This window comes from Pseudopipra pipra, chromosome Z (assembly GCF_036250125.1).
Source record: "Pseudopipra pipra isolate bDixPip1 chromosome Z, bDixPip1.hap1, whole genome shotgun sequence".
NCBI lineage: Eukaryota > Metazoa > Chordata > Aves > Passeriformes > Pipridae > Pseudopipra > Pseudopipra pipra.
Genome location: NC_087581.1, coordinates 10,936,075 through 10,960,949, shown reverse-complemented (window position 1 = coordinate 10,960,949; position 24,875 = coordinate 10,936,075). Strand labels below are relative to the sequence as shown.

Genomic DNA, 24,875 nt, shown 5'->3' with positions numbered 1-24,875 from the left:
GCTTTGTAAGATGAGGTCCTGCTGCTAGATATGAAGGTCTTTGCAGCACCATCAGCACCCCAGAGCCAGGGAACAAAATGAAGGCACAGTGGATTGTCTGCCCTACCACAGCGGTTTGGGTATCCCAGCAACTCAAGAATGTGTGGGAATATTGCATGTATAGGTAGGGCTGATATCTGATCAGATAAAAACTGTTTCAAACTGTTCTGTGAAGAGGAAAAATGCAATACAAATTTCTATGGTTATAACTGGAAGGGATAAAGGGATTCCCTTCATATCAGAGTGATGTCATATTTTGATGCCACAAATGTGTTGCTAAAACAAATGCATGGCCAGGTGGAAAAGGCCTGAGCTGATTCTGACTGAGCTGATGGAGTGCAGCTCATGCAGAGACACTACCTGGCAACCCAAAGGCAGTAAAGTGGTGCTGCCATCACAGTTAGAGCCAGTGCTGCTACAGTTCAGAACTGATTTGTTCACCCTTTGGGAATTTTTACACTACACAGTACTCAGAAGGGAAATATGCTCACTGATGTTGATTTCCAAGTGTCTGATTGACATTGTGAACTAGATAAATTATTTCTGTGTTCAGCCTCTCAAACAAGCATGGACAGTAAATAAAGATGAACAGGAATCTTTTCAAGAACATGCATTTTCTACCAGAAATGGCAAAAATGATATAGTTTGAAGACAAATCATTATTTTAAGATGTTCAAAAGAGGAGCTGCAAAACAGTAATTAATAATATTTTCTAATAGCAAAGCATAAAGTACAAGGGTTCCATTTCCAGATTTTCACCAGGTTTCTGTTTAATAGTGTATATGTGCATAGAAAGAAAATAAACTTCCACTTCCATGACTCTCCAGAGTAGGTGGTTTCTCCTCTAGTGTAATAATAAACCCAATAACTATGACTTTACTGTTTATAGTGAATGCATCACTTTGAGAAACAGCAACTCACCAACCTCTTTAAATTATTAGGAAGTGTTAAATATAAACTCCAGTGCCTCTGTAGATAGCTGGGGAAGAGACAGATCTGAACTCTTGGCAAGATAAAGAAACATCCTGTACATATAGCAGTGGTGTCTGTGTATTCTGAATACTTGATTAAATCCATCCTTGGATGAACAAGCTATGTGCTTGGAGGCAAAAATTTATTCACCTTCTTAACATATGGTTATCTCTGTAACATTGTGTACTGCTCGTAAGCATGGTCCTTGGTGCCAGGATGTGTCTGTGTGCAAGACATTACAAAACCTTCCATTTTTTGAAAGTGGCCTTCGCTGAAAGGAGAGAGAAGCTAAGGCTGCAGCAGAACATTTTGGCCTGGCTGTTGTTTTTTAGAGTAGGTGTCAAATGTGCTGGCTATGTACTGGCATTAAGTGATGGATGAGTCTTTTTTTTGAATCTTCTCTAAAGTGACGAAGTGTGACACCATCTGTATCTTGAGACCTTTCCTTGCTTCTGTTTTTTGCAGTTTCTCTAATTGTTCATTCAAACACTGGCACTTAGACAAAAGTTCAGGTATTTCTTAAGCTGAAAATGATAGAGAAATATTAGAGAATGTGGAAGCCTGTGTACCTAGATTAGTCTAACAGATTGATTTTCCTGTCAGAAGCTTACAGTTTACAGTAGCTGAGGTCCTGAAGGTAAAATAAAATCAGAATCAGAAGACATAATACCCAGATTTTCATACATCAAGAGGGTGTTAGAGAAGTTGGCTGGTATAGCACCTGAAAGCTTATTTTGAGAGAATTCATCTGAAAAAACCTTTACATACCACCAGACTTACGGCTATTCATTTATATCACAGGCCTCCAGGTATCTTAGATACTATTAACAAGCATTCAGTGTCAGACATTAGGTTGTGTTCTGCAATCTTGCTTGGGTTTGAAGAGAGGCAGAAAAAAAATCCCAAAACAAATGAAAATTTTGTTGAAGTTTAAAGACACTAGAGCACAGAATTTTTGGGTTGGGCAAGGAAGAAGTTTTTTCCTGACTAGGTATGAATAAATTTTTCTCTCACTTTCTCCCTGCAGCAAGCATGAGTTGGAAAATTAGTCTTTACCAGAACTTTATCTTGACCCATGCCCTGATGTTGACAAGCTTGAGAAGCAGCTGTCACGGGTATAAAAATTCATACCTGCTGAAGAGTTTCTCTTTACCAGGGAGTTTGACTGCAGTAGAGGTTCGGCACTGTCAGATGGCCACAAAAAACTGACAGAGATTTCAATTCTGTTTACTACATTGTGTTCCTGGGAATCCGTGGATGGCTCTGTGACATAAGAGAGTGGACACACATCCTAGATGTACTGGCCAATCCCAGATATTGAGGCCATTTGAGTGGCACATTTCTATCTCAAGTAACTGGTGACTACTGTATGTTTCATGGCATGGTGATGGTTACTGTTTGTTAGTTTGTTTTTCACATTGGTATAATACTCAAGTTTGACCTACATATAACAATCTCTACTATTAGTTTGTTTATATAGGATATATACTATTCCCCTATATATAGGATATATACTATTCCACACTTCTTAAAAGTGCAGTGATATAGCAGTTCTTAGTAATTCATTGTGGAGACCACATTTATTCTGAAAATATTTTTCCTTCTAGACTGTTGGCTGTGATTATGAGATAAATTCCAATGCAACAGAAGACCAGTGTGGAGTTTGCCTGGGAGACGGCTCTGCTTGTCATACAGTGAAGATGATGTTTAATCAAAGTGAAGGATTTGGTAATATGGGTTCTTCTTTTAAGTTCTTCCGCCGGTGAAGTAATTTCTCTACATAAAAAGGATTAAGAACTTCTTGTTGCAAACGCAGAGTGATCATCTGCGTGGGAAATAATAAATGGATGTTTCAGTGAATCATGCTTCTGCCAGAAAAAATCCGTGATCTGTGCTTTTTAAGTTCACCTTGTCTTTTAAAAAATTGTTAGAGACCAAGAGGTCCTGTGCAAGTTAGGCAGATAATAATAAAATCCAAAATAGCAAGTGCATTTACAAAATGAATGTAATTTGCCACCTCAGAAAATCTGGATGTAAAGTGAGTGGTTTGAGGATTCATTTCTATGTGTCATAAAGGGGAGCTTAAGAGTAACTCTCTTCATGGTTAAGGTGGTCTGAATAAGCATGTGAAGTACTGAGCCTTTCTTCACTGACAGTGGTGAGACATTCAGGCCTTAAGCTGACTTAAGTAGGATGAGTCCGAGACATAGAGTCTGGGAGCAGGAGTGGGAGACTAAACCTGAATAAGAACTGTAGCGATGAGCTGGAAGTGGAAGAGACAGCCAGGATGAACAGCTTTGAATGAGAAACCAGGACAGGAGGGGGAGAGATGAGAAGATGAGGCACTGGAGAGCAAGCTTAAAGCGAGGTGTGTGGCTGAAGAAAGAGGCTGGTGCCTTGATCTTGAGAAGTCTCAAGATCAGTAACTGGTACCGTGCTAGTGAGGAGGGAAAAATTGCAGTGGGAGTGTGCCTTTGGCTCGCTTTTGGGTTTGTGGTTTTTTTTAAATAAAATAGTTCTGGTTTGCACAAGAATGATTTTTGCTACTAATTTAAAGCTATTTTGATAAGATTTTCCAAAATTCAGGGTAAAAGTACATGAAATACTTCAAGATTTTTTTCCATACTGTGTACTTGGGTTTGCTTTCCTTCTCTCTGTTCCCCAAAGGTGAACTGTGAAGATGCCTGAAATCCTGCAGGAGGTTGCATGTGTATGTGACACTTACAAAGGAAAATCTAGAGCTCCCTCTCTTCCAATACTACAGTAATCCTCCAGCCTCTGATCTTTTCCTTCTGTGAATCTAAAATTCACTCTGCCTTTGACTGTGTGTGAGTTTTCCAAGGCTACAGATGATGCGAACTTCATTTTCAAATAACAGTTTTACTGAAAAGGTCCAATACTGTAACATATGGAAGGTTAAGTGCCTCTTATTTTGTTTAAACTCATTTTGTGTTATATCTTCATTTAGTTTTTGCTTGTCTCGAGATTCAGTCAGCCTCACTGACAGATACTGGTCAGGGATACTGAGTGTTAAGTATTATCACTTTCTTTAAATACAGTGAAAAATGTAGATTCTGCAGATTCTCTCCCTTCTGTAGACATTGACTCCATTGCAGACAAAATAAGGGGAAAAGTGTCAGGCAAGGCAGAGGTTGGTGGGCTCTTCAAGACAATGTGTGGATCTCAATGATGTTCACAGGTGTTAAACTGGGAATAGAAAAATATTTTTTTTTGTTCACAATATATGACTTCTTTTTGTCTCTGACAGATACTGTGGCATTCTGTCAGATTCATAGCAGAGTGGCTGCTGAACAGTTTATATAAACAGAAAAACTTTAGGCTCATTAAATTCAGTATAAGTAACAAAACTGTACTGAAGCATGATGCCAGTCACTGGCAAAGAAGATTTTGAGGAGTTTTTCCATATTCAATAGCACAGAACAATATAAAATCAAAGCTAATATATTCTAACTTAAATCTCTGTTCAGAGCCTAAGTCCAGCAGGGCCCTTCCTGGGTCTAATTCTGCAGTATGTGTTGTCTGCAAGTCAACTAAGTCAGATTAATGAAATGCTAGGAAAGAGTTTTAGTAATTCAGCCTTTCCTTGCAGGGCAGGGTGATCAGTTTTACCTGAAGTCTTACTACCTCTTGTTCAGAAAGAAAAGTTTGAAGGTAGAGTATGTAAAAGTCAAAATCCTTGTTTTTACTGGCAGTGTTCTGATGACTGTAAAGGAGTATAACTATGTATAGCAGGACATTTGCAAGGTGTGCAAGCTCTTTGGAATGACAGTAAACTGCACTGCTGGTTCAGGAGAAGCACTGGAATAGAGAACGACTGAGGAACAAGGAGCAGGGCCTTAGGACTGTGTTAATTGCAGGGAGCCTAGAGTAAATGGATAACCAATAGGGGGAATGAGGTTGTCAGCATCAGACAAAGGAATCTGCCCATGGTGGAGGTGTGTCTACAAAACAAGTGGTGGTCATAGGGATAGTTAATTGTCCTGTCTTCACCCTTTTGCATGTGTAATGGGAAATGACTTTTCCAACTTCTAGTAGTAAGGGGACAAGGCATTTAAATTTATAAAAAGTAGGAAGTGAGGAATTGTACAATAGGGGTGGGGGTGTTTTACTCAGCCAGTCTGAAGGCAAAATAAGGTGCATGCACTGCTGTGAAGGGCTGCATTTTGGCAAAGTGGTGGGCAAACAAGGAAACTTGTTGTGCTCACCCTAACCTGGAGATTTATCCAGATTCTGTTACCTCCTGACTTGACTGGGACTGAACAGACATATGCCATGCACTGCCTGCTATCCCAGTTTCCTTTTCATGCAATCGAAGTGCAGACAGAGATCTGGTATATTCCTGAACCCTGAGATGGAGTCTGGACATAGCCATGATGCAAACACTGATCTGAGAGACTGGAAGGTCTCTTTGATCCTCACTAGCAATACTGTCTCTAGACTATAAATTCTTTTTCCATTCCTGTCACACACTATAACACCTCTATTCCAATGAAAGGTTCTGTGCAACCATACATGGACTTGCAAAGCCAATATGCCATTGGGAGCCTGTGCTGTTTTCCATGTAATATCCTTATGGTAGTGTCTAGAGCTTGGCATAGAGAAAAACTGTGCCTCAGGAAGGTATACTTTAAAGGGAAAGAGGCTTGCAGATATAACAGACTGGAGAGCAAGAATGTGAGCTGTTGTGATAAGGAGAAATAGTCAGATCTAATTATCATCTGATCTGCCATGCTGTGTTAGCAGCCTGAGTAAAACTACTCCTTTCTCACAGCAGTGGGAAAAGAGAAACAAGCTCTTCAGTCCTTGTAGAGCTGCGCCTACAACAATGGTTTCATGACTTTATTCGTCTGTGTTAGGAGCATATAGATTTAATTTTAATTAAAAAGGGAAGTATTAATAGCATCTGAGAGTTGCCAATTCACTGGTGTGCAGAAGCACCCACAATAGGGTTGCTCCAGGATTTAATGAGCACAGTATGTAGGTAAGACAGCTGACATTTGGACTGTTATTGAATCTTGGATCTCTAGTCCTTATCAGATGAAACCACATAACCAGGAACAATTACATAAACACCATCCACGTAATTTTTAAACAAAAATTTATTATGTTGAGTTACAAGATCAAAAGCTTGCTGCTGATTAGCTTTGCTTTCAAAATCAGATAATGTTTATTGGTAATCAGTGAGAGCCTCTGGGAAATCAGGAGGTAATTTAGTGGTGAAAAAAAGGAAGGCCAGGGAGAAGGCAGTGTGATACACTGACCAAATGGTAGCATCAATCAACAAATGGCTGAAATACATTTAAAATCATGTTTATGATTCAGACAAAAACAACTATGCAGAAGGGAGAAAGGATATACAGATTTTCATGTTGCAACAGACCAAAAAATTCATTTTATTGGTTTTATACATTGTGTTTTGAACATGTTATTCTAATTACATCTGGAAAAAAAACAGCTTACTGTAAAAGGACACCAGCAATGCAAAGCCAAGCTGTCAGGACGTGCCATAATTAAGATTTTCCATGCTGTGTTAATTTGGCCCAGTTGTAAGTATGCCTTCTATTCAAATCTTTAGTTACATAATCACACACTGTGTTCATAACATGTCTTCTCTGTACTGAATGAATAGAACATTTGTGAGAGTCATTAGACTTGGTTACTTACAATAGACCTAGACCGCTGATTTCATGAATAATAGAAGTTATTCAGTGAGTCTCCAGATTTTGTTATGTCATTCACTTCTGAAAGATTGAAATGTGTGGATTTCCGCAGTCAGTCAAGGTAGCATCCAGAAAACTCTCCCTCTTAAACATCAATCACTGGAAATCTATATACATAATTATATAATGTTAATGTAATTAGGAAGGACCTGAAATAGACAGATCCTGTTTTGTACCGCAAGAAACATAACTAATATTTATTACCCCACAAAAGAACTGCAAAGAAAATTCAGATCTTAAGGACTTTGGAGGCACTTATTTACAACAGCAGGTTGTTGTACAGCATATAAATAGTTCTGGTAGATGGAGAACATTGATACTGGAGATTGCTTAGTATGCCCACTGTGGTTTATCTCACTCATGTGAGTGAGCAGTCGAAGGTGATAAACTTGTTTCAGAAGAAACGTAAACAAAGATGTGAGTCTCAGAATTTAATTCATTACCTCAGTAGTGTGAAATGAGAACTGAGGAACCACTCATGTTCCCATCTTGAAGAAACCAGCACAAAATGCACCTCACAGTTCCCGTAGACCAGCTGGTAGAGATGTCATCCATCCAATTTCTAAAGCCCAGCTAGGAGCACTAACAAGAAAGCTATCTGAGTTTGTGTTCAAATATCTATGTGAAATTCCTATTTTTACAATTCAGTAGCAGTAGCAGTTCCCTGTAGGGTGAGAAGCACAAAGCCTGATGTCATATACTGGCTGTGGTACAAACAAAATTCTGTAATAGGTGCTCTGGGTTCATTCTTGACACACAGGTTGAAAATCTTTTAACAGATAACTTCACACATGAAGAGCCTTTGTACTTCATTATGAAAATCAGTAGTTGATAAAAATAAGTTCAGTTTATAGTAGTAATTTGAGGCATTTGAATAACAGTCATTTTTTGTTGTAAGGCTATCTATGGCAAATAGCCATAGAGAAGTTAAATAACTTAAGAGAAAGTACATGGAATTATGCACATACCTGTACACTGGCCACAGATGAAAATGTTCTTTGAAAACTGAAAAAACTTTTCCCACAAAGTTTGTTTCCCAGAAGGACTGTTAACTTGCTGGAACAACTCGGCATTTCTCACTGTAGATTGCTCACACTGCATTATGCCAGAGCCCTTGGGTGTGGTTATGGAGATGTTGATGCTCATCTGTGGAGTAGATTTCCCCCGGTACAGCTCAGAAAGTCATTCACCTCCATATCCCTTCTAAATGCCACTGGCATTTCCAAAACATGGTTCCCCAATTCATACTAGAAAATCACACTATTAACAAATTGAAATACAAGCTCTGAGAGAGCACATTTGTGTATATTTTCAAACAAAAAAAATGTTTTAATAGTCTTACAGAAGTAAAATGCAATGACAATTTTGTTGTTCACCTCAGGTTGAACTTTTCTTGTCTCTTAGGATATGTTGATATTGGGCTAATTCCAAAAGGTGCGAGGGGAATCAAAGTCATGGAAGTTGCAGAAGCAGGAAATTTCCTTGCTGTGCGAAGCAAAGACCCAGAAAAATACTACCTGAATGGAGGCTTTATCATCCAGTGGAATGGTGAATACAAAGTGGCAGGCACAGTATTTCAATATGACAGAACGGGGGATCTAGAAAATCTGACTGCTCCAGGACCCACCAATGAATCAGTATGGATTCAGGTAAGTAGGAGATCATAAGCAGCACCCGCTGGATTTGGATGGCAGCAGAATGTGCTGGGACTCTGAAACTGAGGCTGGAAAATATATATTGGTATATAAACCGCCCTATTAGCATGCTGTCTTGTAAAAAATAGTTGAGCTGTTTTGCGGAGAAATAAACATCTTGCTTGAGTACTGTTCATCTTGCCTAAAAATACATGTCCTGTATCATAGTCTGATGATTATTAAAGGCTAGTATAATCCTGTGCTGCCACTAGGACAGGGATCCTGTCACCTATAGTTGGTCAGTCCTTTTCCCAAACTTCCTTGCTCATGCAAGTTGCTCTTGTACCAACTTAGAGCAACACATGGCTGTGATGTGAACCAGACCAAGATGAAAAATAAATGATCACAAAATGAGAGCTGATGTCAGGCTGTGAACAGTGAGAGCTAGGGAAGGCTGACAGCAGTGACAGCTTACACTGAGCAAGAAAAGCATACAGCATTACATAGATGGATTAATAGCTTGTGGTAAGTGAAATTAATCCATCTAGCATACACGGAGGCTGCTTTCTTTTGTTTCTTTCATGTTGCTTTATAGATGCTGGCTTAAAAATAACCAGCTTCTATTAATTCTGAAGAAAAGATTTTTAAGTTGGCCCTTTGTTCTCTGAAATTATCTCTCATGGCTTGTTTGCCCGTGTATCCACCATGCAATTAAAAGAAATATTAGGCGTGTGATGGGAGCTACTTTCACACTTTATCTGCTGAGAAGGCGCACATAATGGGTGCTCAGTCTTCACTGTTAGTACAATTGGGAGGAAGAGTAGAAGTTCATTGCTGAAATCTTTTATCCCTTGATAGGTGATAAACATATGATGATGTTTATTTTCTCCCTTCCAGGTAAATTTCTCGAGTGGCTCTTCTCAATTGGAATTTGCTTCTTAATTCAGAAACACTAAAAAATAATATTAAAGTGGTATCTGAATAATGTCTGTAATTTTCTGACCTAATGGTTGTTTTTTAACAGCTATTTCAGAAGGCAGGGAAATTGTCATTTATAATGGGGATAGGCAATAGGCTCTTAATCAGCAGCATATGGACGCTTTGGATGGACTTTACATTATCTTTTCTTACAGTCAACAGGGTACAAATTATGCTGACCCACTTATTCCCACTTGTGCTTGCAAAAGTGCATGGCAAACAACTGTGTCTTTGAAAGATACCTGTCAACATAGAGATGGAAATTCTGCTTCTCTGAACTGGTAGTAGGTTCCAAAATGGGCTGATTTAATTCTTCCGGTTTCACACTTTGAAAGCTTTTGACCAGTGGATTATTAATTAGATAATTAATAAGCCATACACTTTCCAGCTACTTTTTCAAGAAACTAACCCTGGAATCAAGTATGAATACACTGTACGTAAAGAAGAAAGTAATGAGAATGAGATTGGAGAGCCAGAGTATTTTTGGCAGTATGGAGACTGGACGGCCTGCAGTGTTACCTGTGGAAGAGGTAATTCCTCACTTCCTTTTTCTATTACTGTTTGTCTTCACTACTGGCAAATCTCATCTATAAGTTATCCAAACATAATCCTCAAAGAGGTAAGGTTCTTTAATCTGCATGTGGTGAGAAATCAGATCACACAGTTACAAAAATAATATGAGGAAAAGCTTGTTTACTTTGAGCATGACAGAGCACTGGAACAGGTTTCCCAAAAAGGCTGTGAAGTTTCTTTCTCAAAAACCTGACTGGCCATGAATCTGAGCTAGCTGGCCCTCCTAAGCAGTGTGCTGGTGCACTAATAGAACAGGTTTATGCCCAGGTAATCAAAGCACAAACACATGAGGAGTAATAAGCTTTGCTGCATTAAAAAAAAAAAGGGGCATAGCAACAGGAAAGGTGTATTTGGAAAATGTTAGCTCTCCATCATTATGGAAATTGGAAATGCTAAAGTCTTGCTGCACTTAGCAGGGAATATGGGCATGGTAGAGTCTGTTTGCCTAGAACCAAATTACCTCACATGGCTACACATTATTGTGGTGTGATCCTGCTGAGTTCAGTTCAGGACCAGGAGGCAAAGTAAGAGCAGAATTGAATATTGCCGGTGTTGCTGGATTAAACAACACTTCTCTGACTTCTGACTTTGAATGATGAGATTGATTTTATCTGAGTGTTCACTCTGTTTAGATTCAAAATTTATTTCTGTTGTACCGAGTCGCTGGCATTTGAAGTGTTTTGCAAGGTTTGTATGATGAAAGTGTATTGAAGTAGGCAGGTTCCTCTTCTGCTATGGATGTGCTGCATGACAAGTCTTATTGAAGACAAGCCTACAGATAGACAAAAAAGAAAAGCTGTATTTAATTAGCCTAAGGTTAGTAGTAAATAACCTTCAAGGATTATTGCAGTTATCATTTGGTAAACAGTAAATCAATAGTTTTTCAAGATAAAAGGAAGGGCCAAGAAAGCTGAACTGTTAACTGACTTTGATAGCTGCAGTCAGTGGGAGAAATGAATCCTTACCGAGACTTCTGTTCTCCTGGCAAACCTGAACCTGCCAAAGACTCGGCAAAGGTCCTTTCTTCACCACTGGTCAGCAACATAGCAGTAAATCATAGAATCATAGAATCATAGAATCGATTGGGTTGGAAAAGACCTCCGAGATCATCGAGTCCAACCCTTGGTCCAAATCCAGTCCATTTACTAGATCATGGCACTCAGTGCCACGTCCAATCTGCGTTTAAAAATCTCCAGGGATGGTGAATCCACCACCTCTCTGGGCAGCCCATTCCAATGCCTGATTACTCTCTCTGTAAAGAATTTTCTCCTGATATCCGACTTAAATTTCCCCTGGCGGAGCTTAAGCCCATGCCCCCTTGTCCTGTTGCTGAGTGCCTGAGAGAAGAGACCAACCCCCACCTGGCTAGAACTTCCCTTCAGGTAGTTATAGACGGTGATGAGGTCACCTCTGAGCCTCCTCTTCTCCAGGCTAAACAACCCCAGCTCCCTCAGCCTCTCCTCATAAGACTTATGCTCCAGTCCCTTCACCAGCCTTGTTGCTCTTCTCTGGACCTGCTCCAGCACCTCAATATCCTTTCTGAACTGAGGGGCCCAGAACTGAACACAATACTCAAGGTGTGGCCTCACCAACACAGAGTACAGGGGAAGGATCACTTCCCTGGTCCTGCTGGCCACGCTATTTTTGATACAGGACAAGATCCCATTGGCCTTCTTGGCCACCTGGGCACACTGTTGGCTCATGTTGAGCTTCCTGTCAATTAGTACCCCCAGGTCCCTTTCTGCCTGGCTGCTCTCCAGCCACTCTGTGCCCAGCCTGTAGCGCTGCATGGGGTTGTTGTGGCCAAAGTGCAGGACCCGGCACTTGGCTTTATTGAACTTCATCCCATTGGAATCAGCCCATCTCTCAAGTCTATCCAGATCCCTCTGCAGAGCCCTCCTGCCTTCCAGCAGGTCGACACTCCCTCCCAATTTGGTGTCATCAGCAAATTTGCTGATGATGGACTCAATCCAAGGGCACTTTGGCCTTTCACAGTCATAGAGATCAGGAAAATGCAAATAAATGCATTGTGGAGCTGAGAAAGTGAAGCTGCATTAGGGAATGACAAATTGGACTACAGGTGGGGGAATGGGCTCATGCAGAAAAGTTTCATCTGTCCTAAGAGAAAAAATACAGTTTTAGCCCAATGATACACCTGCTTATCCATGGTAAATGTATTTGGGAAAAGTCCAGGTGATGACTAATGAATGATGAATTACGACTTCATAGAGTGAAGCTGTCTCTTCTCACAGAATGAACCCAGGGCAGCTCCATAAAGATATTTTTCCACAAGATTCTTGGCCTCAAGGCAGCACCACGCCATGCCCTGATAGCACATCCTTTTCTGGCTCTATTGCAGTGGAGAAACAGAAGATCCATGTCTTCCCTCATTGCCTTTATATTCCCCCATCTTTTGTAGTAAAAATCATAAGCTCTGCTCAGTCCTCAGTCCAGTGTGGGTTGGGCCTCTTCCTGCCATTTCCTTTATGCAGAAAGGAATTGCTTTGCAGTCAGACTGTGTGCACACCAGACAGTGTCCTGCAACTGCTGCACCCTCTGGCCAAGAACTTGTCGCTCCAGAGCCTGCTCTCAAGATAGCAACTAGAGCCCATAAGCTTTCTTATAGCCAGATTAATTTAAGTGTGTCACTGAGGTTTTTTGCTAGGGCAACTACCTATTATTCTTTCTTTACAGAATCACAGAATGTGTAAGGGTGGAATTGCAGGTATTAATCCTTCCTCCTTGCCTAAAGGCTTTAGTCATATTTCTTAGAACCAGCTTCAAGTGGCATTAGACGTAACAAGAGGCATAACACAGCACAGTGCAACAAAGGGAGGATATTAGGCAACATCAACAATTTACTTCTCTGTAGATAGCATCAGTAATTGGCAAATTTTCAAAGCTCTGCAAAAGGGCTTAACTGTAAGATTTGTTCAGAGGTTAATTGTTATGTGCCCTCTAAATCCTTCACAACTGCTATCAAGGCAGCTTTGCAAAATTATCACCAGGTGTTCCTGAACCGAAATGTGGTATTCAGCTTGTAGTATTGGTTTTAGAAAACAAAGGTCACTATATTTCCGTTCACTGTTATGGGGCTGAGTTTTGTAACACTGAGAATGTAAAGGTTGGCTCTTGTATTCTGTACATTACTTGTGCATGCACAGAATGTAATTTGTTCATTCAAATATAAAGTGAGCTCCTTGCAGAGTATCTGATTTAAATGGACAACTGAGACAATTACATGTTTAAATGAGTTCTATGATCAAATGTGCTCTTTTGCATATGCCTTTTATACACTTTCTTCTGGTCCTCTATTTGTGATGTTTTCAGCCTTAATTTTGCCCAAACTGAGAGCTGTGCAGCCAACAGATTTCTAATCTCTGTTTCAAAATCCTTCCACAACTAAATGACTTTAAACAGGCACCTTTCTTTGCAAACCAAGTGAGAAATCAATAGCTGAGAAGGTTAAGCTCACACCTAAAAAGTTCTGCATGAGGGATGAAGTATCACAGAGAATAGAAGTAATCTCTGAGCAGGTTTAGTGAAATGAAGGTTATTCTTTGATCTATTATTGTCATTCTCAATTTCTCTCTTTTTTAACCAGAAATATTTGTAGGGGTTTTTTTTCCACAGAGCTGAGATTGTACACATCAGCGTGAACTAATTAGCACTGAGGTCAGAGAGAAGGAAAAGTGATGAAGGGAGGAAAACAGCTACCTCTCACAGCCTTATAGAAATAGTGTTTAGGTTTCAAATTTTACTGAGGTTTAAGTAGATTTAGAATTTTTAATGTGACTTACATGGGATATTACCCATTTAAGTTATGTAATTGTGTAAACACTTGTTAGGGTAGGATCAGTGTGGAGTGACTAGTTTTCTACTTCTGCAGTGTTTTCTAATTCAACTTGCTCAACCTGATAAAAGTAATTGCTCCATTATCTCATTACATGTATATACCTACATACATATGTGTATTGATATATACATATAGAATTCATTCCAGCTTTGGAGCTGAACATCCAAATGTTTTGAAGCTACAGTGGGAGTTCACATAACTTCCATAATACAAATTGCTTGTGTGAATAAATTAGTTTGTTGATGTCAGTGATCTGCAGTTGTTTTATGAGAATGTACAGCTTCAAAGCAAAACTTTTGCAAAGGTTTATGGTGGTTTTGAAGTGAATTACAGCATCTGAAATGACACAAAACATTTATCAAAGCAAAAGATTTCTTCCTATTTGTGTTTGCAGCAGCAGCATATCATGATTTTCAAAGGGACAGAAACATATTTCTATGAACTGCTTTGTTTACAGCTAGTAGGAAGGTTGCTGAATATTCCAGTTACATTTACTGTAACATAAAAGAGAACGTGGCTCTCTGGGAGTCCTATGCTGAACCAAAATGCTTTCTGCTGCTTGAAGTCACCTGGGAATAGGAGATCAACACCTCCAGACATACTGCACCCTTGCAGCTACTTCCAAATCTTAGAGCTTGAATGCCTCAATCCCTTAATCTTCCCTTATAGGTGACACTAATTCTGTTCTAGAAAATCAACCTCCATGTCTGACTTGAGGAGAGCCAGCCATCAAATCCTGCACTGTAATCAGTAATTGTTTTGTATGTCTCAGTCCCAAGTCTGAAAGTACTCAAGAAATGAAAACATATCTTCACATACCTGATATTCTATGGTGGTAAAAGAAGGGATATAGGTTTCCATTGGCTTCTATGGAATGACTTAGATATGCATAGAAAAGTTCCTTCTGTGTTATTGAGGCAGTTTTGGGTTACTAGTTCGACTTGATGGTCTTACAGGTCTTTTCCAACCTTAACTTTTCTATGATTCTATGAGTCTATATGTTGTATGGAAGAATATTTTCATATTTCCCAAGTATTTTCTGTGGGTTACTATTCTTATCTTCCAGGTAGTGTCCCACACCAGTTACCAGGAGGTCTGAGGCAAGGAAGAGCTTGTTTTCTAAACGTACTGCAAAATAGCCTAACATTTATCCTTGGCACCACAATAAGAGTGCTGTTAGGCCCTCCTGCTTCCCAGAAGAAGGATAAAAGTTATAGAGATACAGTGACCTACCATGTGCATATTAATTGCTGTGAATAAATACCGCAGTTAATTTAATGAGAGCTAATAAATGTTTCTTCAGTCTTTTTAGTCCTTAGGATTTGTTTGGATGTTGTACAACTATTTTAATGTCTCTGTATGAGTCTAGCCACAACCTTTCAAACTGCAATATTGCAATACTTTTTTTACATTCAGTTGCAGCATGAGATCTGCCTCAAATTATTGCAGAACTATGAGGAAAGCAGGCCCCTGGAAACTGGCTTTCTTTAGATTCACACTAGGGTAATGTAGTATTTTGGTTCATGTTTCTTTCTGTTAAATGAATGGGATTTTGTGTAAGTGGAACTGTTAGGAAATAACCCAGATTGTTTGTATGGAATATCTCTGTGTATCTCTTCATCACTGTGATTTGCCTCTTGTGCTGAGTGTTGTGTATTAGTTGCTAAGAAAACATCATTTTCGGTCAAAATGTGTACCAAAACTTCTTGAAAGTGGAATTCAGCATTAAGAGTCACAAGGTTATGGTTTTGCTCATACACTCCGGTTTGTATTCTGTTAAGCAGCCTTCCCAGAAGTACAAAGCAATGGTCAGCAAAAGCAGGCTTGCTGTGAACAGCCTGATGCTGCTGTGTTGCCTCTTGTCTGTGGGTAATTGCCTTTTAAACCTTCTTCAGAGCCTGCCGGAGCCCTTTCTGAGGCTGACAACTACATTGAGATTAAGGAAAGTGCTTTCTAATGTGTGACTTGAGCTGTCTGATCCAAAACAGCTCTGCTTAACCTCTTTTCAGCTTGATTAAAGGATGCTCATACCTGATTTAGCTCATGTTCAGCACAACAAATTGTCACAGCAGTTACTATATTCTGGGTTGCAGAGTACAACCTCTTGGAGGATTTCTGGAGTTCATCCTCCGCCTACAGGGGTTACTCTTCCTTTTTTTGTGTGTTTCTCTGGCAGGGGTGCAGCGCCAGGTTGCCCACTGCATGTGGAAGGGGAGTGGAGCAATCAAGAACTCCTTCTGTGACCCAGTGACTCAGCCCAACGGGCGGCAAAAGAAATGCTACGAGAAGGACTGTCCACCCAGGTAAGGGGTACTGGGAGGGCTCTGGGGCAGTAAACAGCAGCCTTATTCAAAGGGAGATGTTGTTTCTGATACCAGATTACCGTGGCACCCACAGCCTGCCACGGTGAGAGCTTCCATGCACTACAGAGCAAGCCACAGAAACCCCATAATAAACAAATCAGAAGTGAGCAGCCCTGAGAGGTTTCCAAGCAAGTTACTGGCAGTCTGTGCTGGAAATGGTGGAGACTGCACTCTCATTCATGTGTGTAAATACTATTTTTATTCAGTTTGGGTGCAGGTGGCCTGAGGACTGTATAAATTCTTATTTATTTTAAAAATTGTTATTCCTGTCTTAGCTCAAATGATAATGCATTCCTGTGTGGTCCAAGAACTAACTTACAGAGAGACCTTTTGATGCTGTTTTTCAGTATTTTTTGATACTCCTTTGTCCTTTTTGTGAGACATGATGGGTAGAAATGCCCACTTCTAAAACTAATTTTTATACTTTCTTTATAACGCATTATTTGACATCTTTTTATCATGTCCGTTTGTATTTTTAACTTTCAGTGAAGTGCAGCTTTCTTCATTATTGATCACATAGGAATAATTTTTTCCATTCTCATAACACTACCTTAACTCCTCTTCATCTCAAGTTTTTGTCTGCTACCATTTGAGCGAGTAGTGTATGGAAGACTAACCACAGCAAAAATTCCAGGTGTCAGCAGAACCGTGGGCTTGTACAGCAGACATAGATTTGCTGGAAGAAATCAATATTGGTTTTAGTTTCATGCTTTAGGTACTGTAACATCTTGCTTTTGTCTTTTTTGTCTTTGAAAGTTGTTTATCATGCTGTTCACAATGGTATACCACTTTTTCCCTAGTAATTCTAGTTCAATCAGAATAAACTGAAGTCATGAGTCCCTTAGAGCTCATTCTGTGGCATTTGCCAGCAGTGAATTTCATGAAACTTTAATGTAAAAAATTCTACATAGCTGTTGGTTTTACCAGTTTTTTCCAAGTATCTTCACAACAGCACATGATGTCTCCTCTGGGAATTATATCTTTGTGCTTGCAACCTAGGCTACCAGCATTTCATAACTCCTTGTAGAATTATGGAAAATCAATTGATAATCAATATGGTTAATCAATTGATAAACTTATTAACTAGTCGACTAGTTAAGACCTGAGGCTACACACATACATCGGGGTGTTTTTTATGGCACATATAAACTGTGCTATCAATTCCAAAGTTCCAAATTAACTCAATTTGTCCCCTTTGTTCTAAGTGACAACATTATTTGGACCTGCTCTTGAAAGTGAGGGAGCAGAATTTGTCCCTTGTTGAGCGCATTGTAGAATTATGTAATACGTGAACAAGCTCTTCCGCAGACCAGGCAGAAAAGCTCTCGTGCTGACAGCCCTGATTGATGCTTCTTAAGCTCCTTCTGCACTGCAGAGGAAAGCACTAAAATAATGATAAAATGCAGTGCAGGAAAACCGTATGTTTAGTTCTGGAATCATGTTGTGTGTTTATTTTTCTCTTAATAACATAAGAGTGAATGCAGTAGTTTGACCAAGGGACTGTCTAAGTCCCTGTTCTGGCTCTCAGCAGGACTTACATGCCTAAGGAAGAATAAAGGCAAGGCATATATAAATTATATCTCTTTTTAATGCTCTTCCAGCTTCCAACTGGTTTTAATTCAAGGCATTTCCAGTGGTTTTTATGGCTTTTCTAATCAGTAACCTCCAGTGGACCTCTCTTCCAAGTACTTGTCCAGCCTCCCTGTGCAATGTTGTAAAACTTCTATTATATACAACTTCCTTTGCAGGAAGTTCCACAGCTTTAATCCCTGTGTGAAGCACCACCTCATTTTAACTATTTTGAACCTGGCTCTCACTAACTTCTGTTGGTGGCCCTGAATTCCTCTGTTGGAAGTGATGGCAGTGAAGAATGAATTACTATTTACCCTTCCCAAGCCCTTCCTTTTGCAGATCTGGTCTCTGTTCCAGGCTGTAGTCCCAGCATTGCATTTAGTTGGTATTTTCTTTCCATGGCATATGTGCCACCTCTAATCTAGATAGATGGTTCATATCTTCATTTGAAATGCAAGACAGTTTAGTACAGTTTCTTGGCTCATTGCTCTAAAGAAATCTGAATATTGGAGGAAGGTGTGACTGTCCCACGCAGCATTATACAGGATAACTGAGAGTCCACATGAAGCTGCTGAAGACCAAGTGTTCTGCAGAGAGGTGTAAATTCTGTACTAGAGGTGAGGACAGTGCTGTTAAACACAACACTGCAGGAGACCTTTGGTAAGTGCTGCAGCCACACAACTGAAACCATTGGATGATACCCCACTTCCCAACAGTGAACCTCATTCTTTGTAGTAACATCCTGCCTAAAAAAAGATGGTTGTTCTGTTGCATAAGCTTCTGTCTGATGATCTGCTAAATCCCACTGGTGGAAAACGTGCTACCATGAAACAAGCTACTAGACCACGAAACCAGAAATAGATAATTTATCAAGCAGTAGCTACAGACAAAGATGTTTGTGACTCTCATAAACCAGATCTTATCTCATTAATTCATTTCAGGAAATTATAGTTATAAACTGTTTGAATTACAGGCTTCTGATAAGTCTTAACATTCTGGCTTGTTAGCTGACTTGCTCTGCATTTATTTTATACTTATTATTACATTTATTATTACACTTTCTACTAAAATAATTTGGAGCAAAATGAATAAAATATTAAATTATCACAATACATGTGTGCCACATTTTGACTTGGAACAAAATAAAGATGGCTGAACAGCTGAGAGTTAAAATGTACAACTTGGGTGATGTTGCTCAGTAGGAGTACGACAAGACTGTAGCTTAAATGGATGCTTTTTTCCTGTTAAGGTATGGAGTATGGTTTCCAATTACATGTTTCTTTGGTAGGCACGTATTGGTTCCGTAGGTGCTAAAGTTAGAAGTCAATAGATACTACTTGAACAAGAGTGAGATTTTAACTAGTTATAGTGTTGTGAATAAAAGTTTTGCTTTGCCCTGCGTAGAAAATTGCCTGGAGTGTTTTTACTCTGACTACCCACTTCAACAGAGTAAACTTAAATTTCACAAGTACGTAGAATCTCCTGCTTTTTATCTGCTATTAACCTATTGTCCTTCTTCCAGACTGCTTAGTAGACTTCCAACAGCATAATAAGAATAGGAAATCTCATTTCTATTATAATACACAGTGAGAATCCATGCCCTGCTGGTATCTGCCTGCCTGATGCTATACAAATACTGAAAGAAGATGGTTTTTCTTTAGCTGTGACTTGACAAAGGGAAGGAGGGCAGGAGGGAGGGAACATTCAGCCCCATAGTCATGATTTGGTTCCAAAATACCATGCTTCTAGTTTTTCAACATGTTGCACACTTCATTCAGCACACATCATCTGGGCATAGACTGGGACTGTGCAATGGACAAGGCTGTTGGGCTCTGCCTAATTTGTTACAAACCTTGGAAACTCAGTGTGGGAGGAAAAGAGATAGGTCTCATTTGAAGCAGCTGAATGCCTGCTAAAAGAATCCGATTTTCTTCCTACGTCTATCCCAGGTTTGAGTGCAAAAGCACTCACAGCTGCAGCTGAAAACTACCTGAGGTTATGTTTTCACCAGACTGGCTGCTCTGTGTTTTGACAGTCTCAGGAAAATTAGTGTTCACGCAAATTAATTACCCAAATCATGCATTTTGCTTGTTTGTTTGTGTTTGTTACCACAATCTTTCCACACCATGCCTGCCTGTGGAGATAATGTTGTTGTTTCACTTTACAGGGACCAGGTGATGATGCATTAATACTTAGGAACCACTCAGTTGCTGTAGTGCTAAATGCCATCAGAAAACAGAGATAGGAACAAGTGTTGGATGGTGACTTCCATCAGGCTTCAGTTTCTCTCAGCTTGTCCCAGTCTCTCACCACAGTCAGCACAGCTACCTACTGTTTTTCTTCTTTCTGACAAGTGGATGGTAGATGTTTTGCATTCTGGGCTTTGCCTTTCTTCCCCTTTGGCTGAGACACCACAGTTCAGGTCCTCACCAGGGACCAAGAGACAAGAGTGCACATGCTTCCATGTCAGGTTTCTCATTCTTGAATGTTTAAGGCATGTGCATGTACCTTAGAATGAAAATAGGGAAATGCAACATCAGAAATTCTAGTTACTGATAAGAATAAACTTCCAGTTAGAGGAAGTGTTTTGAAGTGTGTGTGGTAAATGTGGTGTCAGACAATTAACTGCTTGGTTCACCAGTACTGTTACCTACACTGAGTGAGGAAGAACTCTACAGAGGAAGCTATGTGGCTAAATGTAGCTTTAGTTTGACCACAAAGATGCAATAGGATAAAATCTTACTTCTGGAATTTTCTGACTGTGGAGCACCTCACTTTCTTCCATGACTTTTAGAAAGTGTTTGCTGTGATAGTTAATCACACACCATTACTGCTGCTCTGTAGTAAGCTCTGATAATTTATTGCTAGGAGTTTGATATTTAAACCTGCAAACTGTTGAACCCTTACTCACAGCCATTTGAAAATGGTGAGGAGGATAAGGAGTGTCAGCTTAGGATGTCTGTAGCTTGAAATACATTATCGGGTTCCATTAAAATTAATAGAGCAATACACATTTTTAAGTTCCATTGTGCTGAAATGTCAGCAATTTATAAGATTGTAGAAAAGATAAAATTGGAAAGAAGATGCAAGAGATGAAAACAACCCTGAAATGGCTTGATTTAGGTGGTGATAATATATTCTCCTCTTGTTTATTGCTGTGTTCTGCTAAGGTGTGCTCACTTTTTCTCTTTAAGTACTTTAACTACTTTAGTTTTTCTTTATTGTTTGCAGAAGCCTGCAAGAGCAAGAAACAATCCAAAGGAGGGCAGGAGGAGGACAAAAATATTTTGGCTGTTTTGTTTTTGTTTGTTTGTTTGTTTGTTTTTAATTGCAGCAATGTCCAGAAGCCTTGCCACTGGGCTGCATTTTAGAGCATGTAGCAGAGGGCTTCTAGGGTAATTTAAAAGGAAGTGCTGTATGTACAGATAACTAAAGAGAAGAAAAATAAGTGTAGGTACTGAAGAGAAGACGAGATGTTTGCACAAATAAGCTGTAGCATGGCTTGATTGCTCTCAGTCCTGGTTGTCTTTGGTTTTTTTTTAATTATAAGGAATAGATATCAGTGCCTTCCAAATCAGTGACAGCTCACTTGCAACTGAAGAACCAATTAATTAAGGAACATGGAAATTGGAGTGGAAAGGGGAGAGGGATTATCAGCAAACTGAAGAACTGGAAGTGCAGTAAGATGGGAGACAAATCAAGGAGCAAAAACTATTATAAATCTGGATGTCGAACTTCAATGGATTTATCAGAATGGGATTATTTTTTCTCTAAGTTCATGGACCTTAAAAGGAGAAAAAAACTCCCAATATAATGGTATTGGTTGCAAGCCAGAAGCAATTTTTCCTGCCATTTTGTCTAGAAAGGCATTTTCTAAAGATATCCCTGCTTTATTTTCGTTGTAAGGCTTTGTCATGACCTTCTTCAAAGCTCAGGAACAAGTAATATTGTCTAGGAGCTTTTGTGGTTTAGAGTTTACAGGCTTTTTATACAGCAGCTCGAAGTTGTGTACACACCCAGGGCACTCTAAACTGGAAGGACTTTTCTTGGTTTGATTTTTTTTTCCTTTTTTTTAAGTATAAAGGTAAATCTTTAGGCAAACGCAGTTAATGTCAATGCTTCTCAAATAGTAAAAACCCAGGAATTTTTTGCTCTCCTTTCTTATGGAAGATAGATAAGCAGGTACTTGATCCACTCTGGGTCAGCATGAGAAAAAATAGGTGGATGAAGCTGGAGAAAGACTAAGGTAAACGAAATACCTTAGTATAATACATAATAGTATATACATATAGTATAATACATAAAGGGGATGGCTCTTTTCAGGAAGGTATTTTGCATTGGAAAATACTGCACTAGAGGAAACTGTTATCTTTAATTTGGTGGAACATTGCATGTGTCTTCTACGCTATGGAAGACTGACTTTAATCAGGAGAGGGACACATAAGGGGGTTTTTTTTCGCTTCATGAAGGAACAAAGTGCAGAAAAGTCTAGTCTAGTGCAGACCTGGACACTAGGCCCAGAGGGAGAGCACTGCAGGGCACTGATCCCTTGTGGGAGCAGGCAGCATAACTCTGACTAACCTGTTTTTGGGGTTGTGTGCCTCGCTGCTTCCTCTTATGGGCCTGTTTGAGCAGTTATGCAGCACTGGAGGCATAGATGTGTAAGGGGATCTTCTCCACCTCTGTGCTGTCATTACAGACCCTCCAGTGATTCTTATTTGTTAACTCCTCTGTACTGAGGTAACAATAAACAGATAAACAACAGGATACAGTTAATAGATTACTTGCTTAAATAGACTTGCTGGCAGTTCCTCAAATTTGAATTTGAAAGAGTATCTACTCAGTGGATTCTTACACTTCAGGAAACAATACTCAGTGCTTACTTCTGTCTGGGAATCCTACCTACTTCTGTCTTTCAGTGACTGGCTGGTATTAGAGCACAGGGGAAATGGGAAAGCTTGAATGATCTGGGCTTAATGTGAAGAGCATGTGTCTGCACTCAGATTTTAAGTCACTGATTCTTTTTCTTGTAGTCTCTGACCTTTTTCTTAATGTGCTTGTGATGGGTTTACTGATGTTTCTCACCCCCCTGGTTTTCAGGTGGTGGGCAGGGGAGTGGCAGAAATGTTCAACCACATGTGGCCCAACAGGCCAGAAGAAGAGAACTGTACTTTGCATCCAGACAGTGGGATCTGATGAGCAGGCACTGGCTGTCACAGAGTGCCAGCACCTGCTTAAACCAAAGACCCATCTGTCATGCAACAGAGATATCTTGTGCCCGTCTGACTGGACAGTGAGCAACTGGACTGAGGTAAATTCATATTTTTTTCCAAATGACCTATTATAGTCAGCAGAGGGGACCAACAACCTGCTATTTTGCTTCTTTTAAATAATTGTTTTGTTTGTTTAACGTATCTTCACAAATTTTTGGTGCAGAAGAAGAAAAGCTGCCCTGCTTGCTAAATACCTCAGGAAGTGTTCCTTGCTAACTGTTTCTTGGCTTGCTGAGCTTTTGGGACAGTAGAACATGGTTGAGTGCTAAAACGTCTGTGTGACACTTGTGACTGTTGTGGACCAGACTGGGGGGGAGGCTATACGTCATATCTGTAGGCCTACAAAGAAGTGTTTTTACATTCTCTCCATTTCTGTCTTTTGCATTCATGACTCTGGCTTTCTTCCCATAGCTTGCAAACTTTGGAGACGTGGGAATTGTCCAAAGCTGTGCCAGGGGAGATTCAGGCTGTACACTGGGAAGCATTTCTCTACTAGGAGGGTGGTCAAACACTGGAACAGGCTTCTTAGAGAGGTGTTTGATGCCCCCAGCCTGTCAGTGTTTAAGAGGAATTTGGACAATGGTCTTAACAGTATGCTTTAATTTTTGGTCAGCCATGAAGTGGTCAGGCAGTCGGACTAGATGATTGTTGTGGGTCCTTTCCAAGTGAAAACACAGTATTTTCGTTTTCTGAGAACCCCTCTCTCTCTCTCCTTCTTTCTCCTCTTTTTTTTTCACTAGACTCACTGCTGGGAGAACAGAGTCACATAATGAGCCAATAAAATATTGTGACAGTATTGGTTTGGTTTATGCTGCTCACATACCATCATCAGAGAATGTTGATTGTTTTGTTAACTGAGCAACCACCATGTTTTAAATGCCTGTGAGAACTTAGAGTGGGATTACATGACTAGCAGTACAATTATATAGAAATAGCATGCTGCTGGTACTCATGTGCCATTATATTTGCAATTTACTGACAAAAGTAAATTTCTACATCTGTAGGAACTGGAGAGGGAGTGTAGGACAGACTATTTCACCTGCACAAATGACAGGATTTTCAGGAAACTTGTAACTCCAAAATGTACCTTATCAGGGAATGCAAGAGAGAGATTTTACACAGGTGAAACTTCCTGTTGCTCGAAACTTATCTGTCTGTTAGAAGATCCTTCTGTGTCTTATAAATTAAACATACTTAATTAGGCACATAATGAGGATAGAGTGTTGTAGCCATTCTGAAATCTCTTTTTCATACATGGCTGTAATCTAAAGCAGAGATTTTCAAAACTAATTCTGGGAGACAGGCATTACCCCAAAATGTTAATAAGGTTGAATATTCCTTTTAACTCCCTTGAATGCTAGTACAGATCATGCAAGCAGCAAAGTCTGACAAAATAAGTGAGTTGTGTTTTTGTTTAAGCAGCAACATAGTGTTAATTGTTGTTATCTTCCTCAATAAGCAAAATCCTTTACTGAATAACTTCAGAGGCCAGATTGCAGCTGAGGTGAATTTGCACAGCTCTGAATAACTGAACATGCTATTCATCTGGAAGTGCAAGGACGCCAGACAGAATAGCTAATGAACTTACCTACTGTGAGGCTACTCTGCTTGCTTCCCTGCTCCTGTTGCTGCAGAGCTGATGTTATTTTACAGATGTGAACAATAAAGAGTGCCCCAGTAACACAAGATCATTGGTGTTTTACTGCCCTGTGACCTAGCTCTAAAAAAAATTAGATGTGTCAGGGGCATCAGAGTGCTGGCAAAAGGAGTGTTCATACTTCTTGTCAGGCACCTGGTTTTAAACCCCCTGAGTTAGCTGGTCAGGCTCCCTCATATCCTAGGAAGAATTCCTCTGGTAGGTTGTTTGTAACATC

At 39.8% G+C, this 24,875-nt stretch overlaps 1 protein-coding gene across 1 annotated transcript in view; it reads left to right on the top strand.

The window, feature by feature from the left end:
* Positions 1-24,875, top strand: part of ADAMTS12 (ADAM metallopeptidase with thrombospondin type 1 motif 12) — a 144,271-nt gene that overhangs the window by 100,737 nt on the left and 18,659 nt on the right. The window contains exons 14-18 of the mRNA XM_064642842.1: positions 2,619-2,739; positions 8,157-8,401; positions 9,753-9,894; positions 15,970-16,096; positions 22,829-23,039. Coding sequence (XP_064498912.1) covers positions 2,619-2,739; positions 8,157-8,401; positions 9,753-9,894; positions 15,970-16,096; positions 22,829-23,039 — 846 coding nt within the window. The remainder of the gene's footprint in view (positions 1-2,618; positions 2,740-8,156; positions 8,402-9,752; positions 9,895-15,969; positions 16,097-22,828; positions 23,040-24,875) is intronic.